General features: G+C 36.5%; 1 protein-coding gene across 3 annotated transcripts in view; it reads left to right on the forward strand.

Moving 5' to 3' along the window:
• LOC136249524 (tripartite motif-containing protein 2-like) overlaps positions 1-8,707 on the forward strand; it is a 16,310-nt gene extending 7,603 nt beyond the window's left edge. For all 3 annotated transcript variants that reach the window (XM_066041564.1, XM_066041563.1, XM_066041562.1), the window contains one exon: positions 6,267-8,707. In XM_066041564.1, coding sequence (XP_065897636.1) covers positions 6,280-7,914 — 1,635 coding nt within the window. In that variant the 5' untranslated portion in view covers positions 6,267-6,279 and the 3' untranslated portion in view covers positions 7,915-8,707. The remainder of the gene's footprint in view (positions 1-6,266) is intronic.
• Positions 8,708-10,229: the final 1,522 nt, after the last annotated feature.

Raw genomic sequence — 10,229 nt, forward strand, 5'->3', positions numbered from 1 at the left:
CATAAGTAACACGTTACTCCCAACACTGTTGTTATGCAAACAAAGCGTTCGTACAGCTAGTGTCCTACTAGAGTCTAAGAGATGGCAAATTTTAGCTGTAAAATGCCACCAAATTAAATGTCAACATGTAATTTTCTAAACAAATTCCTGGGAGGGGGGGGGGGGGAGGGCATGCCCCCAGACCCTCCTAGCTGCAGTATGCTTCACATGCTGATTGCTGCAGCTTGTACGCATACAGTGGTGCCCAACCAATCCCTCTGGGCTAGCTACGCCACTGGCCACAATCTTTTGACTGACTGACTGACTGACTGACTGACTGACTGACTGACTGACTGACTGACTGACTGACTGACTGACTGACTGACTGACTGACTGACTGACTGACTGACCTGACTGATTGACTTGACTGATACCTTCAGAGAAGCATACAACTTGATAGTGGCTAAGGCTACAGACTTAGTTTTTTCACAGTTCGACATTGCTTCATCCCAACAGGTAATGTCCACTTCACTATTTTGGTAATTGATAGTTGGGATGCATGTCCAGATGAAAGCCAATAAGCCTGGTGCTGCCATTCTTTCTTCTAATGGGTACACCAGTCATAATAATGTTACAAAAAATAACAAACAAACAAGGACAAATTAGGAATTTTAGTTTGATTAGGGATCAAAGAAATAGAAAGTAGTAAAACAAGGAAGGTTGCTTACCCTAAAGTGAACATTTAATCCCTAATTCAGTCATGGGTATGGATTGAAGTAGGGTCCACTAGTACGTATATTGTATTCAGGTGTAGGCGACCTCCCTTGTTTCCTACCTTTTATTTCTTTGATTTTAATTGAACCTAAACTTGTATGTATCATACAGTATGATAATACTGTTATAGTAGGGACCACAAAGGTTTGGTCGTGGCCCATGAAAAACATCACCCAAATAACCAGCCTCAACAATGATGAAGTGTTGGTTAAGTAAAACTAAGCCTAAACAAACCTTCACATCGACCTGAAACGCTTTCAACGAGTTGCTGTGATTTTTTTAAAATTTATTTATTAATAGAATTTTCTAGTGACTAACTGTCTGATGCCTTCAGACAAGTGTACCTCAATAGCAGTTAAGGCTATAGACTTGACTTTTTCACTGTTTGATGTCGCTTCAGCTGGACACATGCCTTTTGGCATACCACAGTTGCACGTTGCTATTTCTTTCGTTTGATGCAGTATGCATGGGCTCACCAGTCATCAAGGGCATCAGAGTAGGTGCGACCAGTGAGGCCAGAGCCTCACCACTTTTTGGCTGAAATTAAAAAAAAACTTTTAAATTTGATGAAACCAAAACTAAAAGTAATTAGCAAACAATACTTTACATTTATTTAATGGCAATAATAAACAGAAACTAACCTGTCTTTCATTCGGAACAACTTCATGTCGACTTCGTTCGTTTTAGCGCCTCTAGAAATAATTACAATTATACTAGCATTGACTTTGTTTATCTTTGTAGCTGCTTTGGGAGCATTCATTACAGTTTATCTTTTAGATAATAAACTCAAATGATAAGGTTTAAGAGTTAAACAATATTATGGAGGTACTTTTTAATCAGTCTCCAGTTTGTCATTGAACACCTGTCAGCAGGTAGTTAGCTAACTAGCTAGCACCTTGCACACAGTACTACAGCCCAGAGTGCCTCCAAATAGCATCTCAAAATGGGGGGCATTCCCCCGGACTGAGCCTTACCACTTTTACTCTGAAGTCCCTGCCAGTCATAATAATTTTATTTTACAAAAAAAAAGTTAACAAGTACACAAATAACTTGGAATTTTCAACTAGAGTAGGGACCATAGCACATCGATAAAAGTATACTGAAACAAGTTGGAGTAGTACACAATATTAAATCACAGTAAACAATAAGAAGTGTCATATCCCTACTGTGCATTTCCATTATGGTATCTTGAGCACAGTAGGGATATAACACTTCTTATCATTTTGCTGTGATTTAATATTGTGCACTACTCCAGCTTATTTCAGTACTTTTTATTGAAGTGTTATGGTCCTTACTCTATTTGAAAATTCCAAAATATTTTGTGTACTTGTAAATGTTGCCGCTGATTATGTGATTCAGGGCCTTAAAGCTAGACTAAGGGCCTTGCAAATGTCTATTGTTTCCACTATTATTCATCTGCTGTGCCCATTTGTGTTTTGAACTTTCATTCTGCCAGCTTCCTTCTCCAGAGTTATTCTAGGTGCAAGAGATCTCACTCCTGTTCACGAGCTTGTGTTGATGCTTTAATACAGATGACACTCCAGGCAGAGAAACCTCATTGTTGTTCTTCCTATTTTACTTGTGATTCACCTATTTTCCATTATAGAAGTACAGAAACTAGAATATTAATGGGTTTAGATAACTACAGTAGCTTCTACTGTGATGAGAACAGTCTGCTGTACTGTAGACTCTGGTTATTAGGCACACGTGGTTATTAAGCACATATTGCCTGTTAAGCACATATGGTAGACTTGTGCTAGACACCTGTTTGTTAAGCACAAATGGTTGAAATCGCCTTACTACATAGAATTGCAACAAAAAATTGTCAGAACGAATCAGACATGTCACAGCACACTCAATGCCTTGCCAGGTGCAGATACTGCTGTCTGTAATAACAATAGCTGTAGCTACCTGACTTCTAAGGATTTCCATTTCCACGACTAAAGCAAACTATTAACTGGTGTTCAAATCGCTTGAAAACTGCAGTGGGCACAACTAAATGCCCTCCTAACAGAAATTCCTTACTGTAATTTATAAGCACATGCGCTTAATTAACAAGCATAGTAAATTTCACAAATAATTCCTCCAAAAATTATAAGCGCATGCGCCTAATAACCAGAGTCTACGGTATCACCTCTATTGTGCTCTTTGGAGTATTTTTGATTACAATAAATTTTGTTATCCAATTTAATAGTGACAAAAATACTTATTTTTAAGTACGATACTTCATCTGTGGAGATTATTTCAACCTTTTTCGAACAGTTCTTGATCCGAAATGCTGTATAACGGGTTGAACATAGCTGACAATGAAGTGTAATGGATAATTCACTTTTCAGACGATGATTATTGATATAGCTGGGGCGCACAGTGCTATTTCAGATGTAGTATGCGTGGGTTCACCAGTCATAATAAATTATTTACAAAAAAAGTTATCAAAACAATTACACAGAAAAATTAGAAATTTTCAACTAGAGTAGGGACCATAGCACATCGATAAAAAGTACTGAAACAAGCTGGAGTAGTGCACGATATTAAATCACAGTAAAACAATAAGAAGTATTACATCCCTACTGTGCTCAAGATACCATGATGGAAATGCACAGTAGGGATATAACACTTATTGTTTTACTGTGATTTAATATCATACACTACTCCAGCTTGTTTCAGTACTTTTTATCGATATGCTATGGTCCCTACTCCAGTTGAAAATTCCAAATTTTTCTGTATACTTGTGTAGTTATGTCATTGTGCACATTAAGATTTCTTGGAGTATCTACTCCACCTCTCATAAACATTAGATGGTCTAGCTCAATGTATTGTCACAATGTTAATACATTGAAATTGCTTAGCATCTACTAACATATTTTCAAGGGACTTGTTTTCACAGTTTGTTAACTGTCTGCTAAAACTTAATAATAATTCATCTTTGAAAATTGAGGATTATCATACAGTACGATAGTAATGTAAAGTATAGGGACCACAAAGGATTGGGCGTAGCCCATGAAAAAAACATCACCAAAAACCAGCCTCACTTTCCCTGATGATGAGGCAGTATTTGTTAGGTAAACTAAGCCCAAACAAGCCTTCAGATTGACCTGAAACACTTTCAACAAGTTGCTATGGAGTTTTAAAATAAATTTATTAAATGGAAGTTTCTAGAGACTGACTGATTGACTGACTGAGTAACTGATGCCTTCAGACAAGTGGAGCTTACTAATGGCTAAAGCTATGGACTTGATTTTTTCATTGTTCGACATCGCTTCAGCCGGACACGTGCCTTTTGGCATACCGCAGTATGTACAATGCATTATTCATGGGCTTACCAGTGTCCTCCTTTGTGTCCCATTCATCTTTGCTGACAGTGAAAGGTGTTGGATTTGGCGGTAGCCAATTATGGCTTCCCTTTGTAACAGAAATTTTCCGTATTTTTCATAGTGGCTACTTTAATTGCAGAGATGTTTTTTGAACAGTTTTTGTTTTGTAATGCTGTGTAACGGGTTGAACATAGTTGACAACGAAGCATAATCAGGGATACTTTACTTTTCAGATGATAATTGATAGCTAGGGCACACGGCGCCATTTCTTTCCTTTGATGAGGTATGCGTGGGATAACCAGTCATAATAATTTTATTTTACAAAAAAGTTAGCAAACAGGTACACAAAAACCTTGGAATTTTCAAGTAGAGTAGGGACCATAGCACATAGATAAAAAGTACTGAAACAAGCTGGAGTAGTGCACGATATTAAATCACAGTAAAACAATAAGAAGTGTTATATCCCTACTGTGCATATCCATTATGGTATCTTGAGCACAGTAGGGATATAACACTTCTATTGTTAACTGCATGTGATATAATATCGTGCACTACTCCAGCTTGTTTCAGTACTTTTTATCGATGTACTATGCTTCCTACTCTAGTTGAAAATTCCAAAATTTTTGTGTACTTGTCAATTATGTTATATAATAGGAAAAACAAAGATTCATGAAAATAAACATCCATGAAAATTATGTACCTAGAATTTTTGTATGTGCGTTTGTGGTATGACTAAGTTCATCTACAGTAGGACCGCACTTATAGTGGCCACCTTGGTAATAAGGCATGAGTCCATGCAGATTTAATTTCCATCAATTGATTTTATTGTGTAACCTTTCATTTCATGTTTCACCCTAGCTATTTTATAAAAATTAAGGTAGTTTGTTAGCTTAGTTAATTAAATCAACAGTCTGTCTAAGAAATTAGCTATGCTGTCATAATTAATGTGCAAGCTAATAATATATAAGGAAAAAAATAGGAATTTCTATTAGGGATCATAGAAATAAATAGTAGTGAAACAAGGGAGATCACGTACACCTAAAGATATACTAGTGGACATTAAATCCCTACTTCAGTCCATATTCGTACATGACTAAATTAAGGATTAAATGTCCACTAGTATAACCTCTTTTATTTCACTTCTGTGATTCCAAATTGAACTTAAATTTCTTAATTTTGCCTATACTTGTTTGTTAGTAACATTACTATGACTGGTGAACCTGTGCATACCGTATTAGAATGGAAAGAATGGCACCAGGCTTTTTTCCCCATGATCTATGAGGAAAAGAATACAGAAAAAGTTGAAATTCAAAAGACTAACAACTATACAACTAGCTACCAAACTGAACTACTACACACGTACAAGCTAACTCTATAACTACAAAAACAAAACCTAAAAGCTAACTAGGAAATGAGGGAAGGGAAATCAGCACCAGGTTTATTGTTTTCGTCTGAACATGCAACCCAACTATCAATTATTGAAATAGTGAAGTGGCCATTATGGTTCGTTTCAGCTACTAATATGTTCAGCTCTTTACACAGCATTACAAATGAAGAACACTATGAGAAGGGCCTCTGCAATCAATCCAGTCACAACGGAAAACCCATTACAAAAGTAGGTAAGTCATCACACAGCACTACCATGAATCGACACCTTGCACTGTTAGCAAAGATAAATGGAACACAAAGGAGGACACAGGTAAGTCCATGAAGTATGCATTGTATGTACTGCGGTATGCCAAAAGGCACCTGTCAGGCTAAAGCAACGTTGAACAGTGTAAAAATCAAGCCTGTAGCCTTAGCTGTTATTGAGTTATGCTTGTCTGAAGGCATCAGACAGTCAGTCAGTCAGTCAGTAGGAGAAAAAAATCGTAGCAACGTTTTGGAAGCATTTTAGGTCATACTGAAGGCACTTTTGGGCTTGGGAGGTATTGTGAGGCTAATTTTAGGTGAAATTTTGGCCAGAAAACCCCATGATCCCTAATATACAGTACTATCATATTGTATATATCAAAATGATTTTGTAATGGTGTAGTCAGTGCGATACTACATATATATGGCTTCAGTTGTAGAACAGTGCTATTATTTTGTACCTCAGTTATTGCATATATTCCTGATGGAGTCTTAAATTGATTCTCAGTTGTTATGTTATAATTTGTGCAATTTGCATGATTGTGATATTAGCTAAGTATTTTACAGATAATCAACTCCAATGGATATTGACAATACAGTAATGGAAATTGATGGTAAAATAGAAGAAATGATCAAGAGACTGTCTAAAGCTCATGACAACATCAAAGCTACAATGACGAAGATAATGGAACAAGATGATAAAGTGAACAAGGAAATTGATCTACATTATGATGAACTAGTTGAGAAGTTGATGAAACAAAAAGATCAAGTGAAGCAAAAACTACATGAGGTAGTGTCACAGAAAATAAAAACACTGACAGCACAGTTTGATGAAGTGGAGCTGGTACAAGTAGAAATGGAGGGTTTAAAAATGAAAGATGATTCCCTAATGAAGGCTCCTAATGATGATGATGATACATACACTAAACAAAAGAAGTTGGTTAATAAATGGTTATTGAAGTTGGAGTCCTCTCATGAGCAAATAAATCTACAACCGATAGAAATGGATAAAATTGAATTCTTTCCTTCTAAATCTGAATTGCCTGAATTTTGCCATCTTTCTGTAGGTCCCATTTCGGCTAATTCCGATGAAGAGATGCTATTGCCTGATTACATTTGCATAAATAAGACAGCTAAAGCAGTGCTACTGCTGAAAGGTTCAAAAGATCATAGCTGTGGTAAACAAGTTTCTGTGCAATTAGAAGCCGGTACAGGAGAGGTGACAGCTGCACAAGTTCAGGACAACAATGATGGTAGCTATACTGCTTCATTTGTTGGTAAACAAGTTGGAAAGGCAAAATTAATAGTGTCTGTTGATGGAAAACAAATTACAGGAAGCCCATACACAATTGAAATATGTAGGAATTATTCAGCCTTAGACATGCCTAGCAAAGTTGTGGAAGATTCTAGCATTGTAGGTCAACCTCAAAACATTGCATTCAGCTTGTGTGGTTTGTGGGCAGTACTTACTGATGACCAGGTGTATATATTTGATGGTCAGAATCAGTTAGTGAAGAATATCAGGAAACACCCTGGTAATAATGTTGAATTGCATAGTTGTCAAGGAGTTGCATTTGATGCTAATAATTGCTTGTATGTGACTGACAGTGGGTATGTGAAGAAGTTTGATGTCCATGGTAACTACTTGCTGCAGTTTAGAGGTGCTGATTCAGGTAATGATCAGCTACAAACTCCACGAGGTATCACAACACATTGTGGAAAAGTGTATGTTGCTGATTCCAAGAGCACTTACACACAACAACAAATATATATATATACAGGTTGCATATTTGTGTTCCGGTGTGATGGTCAGTTCTGTACCTCCTTTGGTTCTGATAATTTAAAAAGTGCCTATGATGTAGCAGTTAATGCCAATAATCAATTACTTGTTGCTGATTTTCAAGGAAATTGCATATGCATTTTTACTCCTGATGGCCAGTATGTAGGTGCTACAGTTGGCGATAGGAGGACTAGAGTGGATCAACCTATCAGCCTTGCCACTGATAGAAATGGCTTTGTCTTTGTCACAGATAACCATGATCATGTCATTGTCTTTGACAAATATGGTAATGTCATCCACCTCTTTACTGGTTCTTGTGAGCACACAAGGTGGTGCGCTTCTTATTATTATTCCATAGCTGTTGATCCCAATAGCGATACTGTACACTTAGTTGACAATTACTCGAAAAGAATTCAGATCTTTGCTGACTTTTGATACACTTGATTAGAACAATAGTTATGCACTATATGTATGAATGATGTATTTATATAAAGCTGAAAAGCCGTCTGTCTGTCTACATTCCTTTTGACATCAGACAATTATCTTGCTAACCAATGCATGTATCGAAGCAGTTGCTGTATCAAACAAAACCCTCATCACCTAAGTCATTTGAAGCTTCTAGCTAACTGCTATTGTTCGTCATTTACAGTGCGATTAATGCAATGATGTAGACAAAACTTTGCTTGAACTCTTTCTGCAAACTGCAAGTAAACGTATGCATGTTGGTTTTTAATGCTCTTCCATTAATGTTGGAGGTTTAGCGGAGTGATCACGGCATGCACCTTATAAATGCAAGGTCTGGATTTGATTCCAGTTGGTGACTTTCTTTGCTAACCTTTTTAGTGCAATCTTGTAATGTTTTTCTCTGATTCTTAACTTTATTTGTGCAACATTCTTTTCTGAATGTGTGCCATCTCAGTGTAAATACTTTGACATCAACTTACAATGCTTTTAGTGTGGAAATAAGGATAATTTTGGTGGGCTATAGCTGGAAATATGTACGTGAGACTATAATTATTGTATCTATAGAGTTGATACTATTTCAACATTATACGTTTAGAATGATTATCCTTACACTGCCAGTCATTTATCACAATAGTATCCTGCACAGGCTTAATACACTGATGGATGTAGTACTACTGGGGTGCAGGTGTGCTTGCAAAAAATTACACAACTTTGTACAGGTGGGAGTCACAATTTTACTTGAAAGTGAACTCCTACACTGTAGGCCAGGTATACTGATACTATGTCTTTTTTTTTTTTTGCTGTCAGTTAAATGTCATGTAGAATCTGCATTCACAGAAGCAGTGTAGCAAGCTACTTAGTTATGTATGTGTAGTTATAAATAAAGAGATATAATTGGTGGAGGGTAGCTATTGTCAGCAGGTATAGTTACCATTGTTGATTAATTATGACTGGTCTGGCCCCCTCACTCTTTGGCCTGCTCCACCGCCCCTGGCTTACATCATTTCAGTGTACCAGCTCATGTTCACATGCATGCATACATGATACATACACAAATGGTTCTGTGGTTTAATGCTTAATTGGTTCCCATTACATTAAATTTATACAGTTAATGTGGAGATAGTATGCAAAGGGTAGTTTTAATTATGCATGCATAATACGACAAGTCCTGAAGCAACACTCAGTGTTCTTAAAATGTACATATATCTTTCACAAAAATGTAGTGCTGTGTGATTATCATGAATGTAATCGATTATCGTGAAAAGCAACTTTCATTATTGTGATAATAGTAGATTTCTGGTTACTACTGTATACTAAATGTGGCAACCTGAAGTTACAATTTTAGGAACAATTCTAACAAATATTTTTAATCTTTTCATGCCACTATCTATCTTGTTCAATAAGTCACTAAACAGTGGCATTTTACCACCAGATTGGAAGTGTGCCAATGTAACACCCATTCACAAAAAAGGTGCATGGAATCTAGCCTGTAAGTATTGACTGGTTAGTTTTACTTCTATTTTCAATAAGTTAATGGAATCTATAGTCAAGGATCATATCCTAAATCATTTATCTACAAACAACCTACTGTCCCCTTACCAGTTTGGCTTTATACCAGGAAGATTGTGTTCCACACAATTACTTCTGTTATTGGACTATCTTACTTGTCATTTAGATAATAGATATTCTATTGATGTAATCTATTTGGACTTTCAAAAAGCCTTTGACACTGTTCCGCACTAATGTTTATTGCAAAAATTAACATCATTTGGCATCCATGCATGGTAATATCATAAAATGGATTGAAAGCTTTTTGTCTAGTAGAAAACAAGTTGTATTAAATGGCCATCAGTCTTAAGTTTGTTCCATACCAGTTATAGTGGTGTGCCCCAAGGCTCCATGCTGGGGCCTCTACTATTTACAATGTTTGTGAATGAGATACCATAAACTGTGTCAAGCCCTGTTCTTATGTTTGCTGATGACACGAAAATTTTTTGTGTCATTAGAAATAAGGATGACTATACCATGACTTCACAGATGGTCACAACAGTGGCAATTGAAATTTAATGTTTCCAAATGTAAACATCTTCACTTTGGCCCAGCTCACCACCATGGTCCTTACTATCTCAATGGAACACTAATTGAACTTGATATGTACATCCCACATTAACCTTGGTATTCTTTTTGACAGCCAGCTTAAATTTCATGACCACACTACTCAAGTTACCACCAAAGTTATCTAAGTACTTAGTTTGATTAAAAAATCTTCTGATTATCTTGACCCT

This window comes from Dysidea avara, chromosome 3 (genome assembly GCF_963678975.1).
Source record: "Dysidea avara chromosome 3, odDysAvar1.4, whole genome shotgun sequence".
Lineage (NCBI taxonomy): Eukaryota > Metazoa > Porifera > Demospongiae > Dictyoceratida > Dysideidae > Dysidea > Dysidea avara.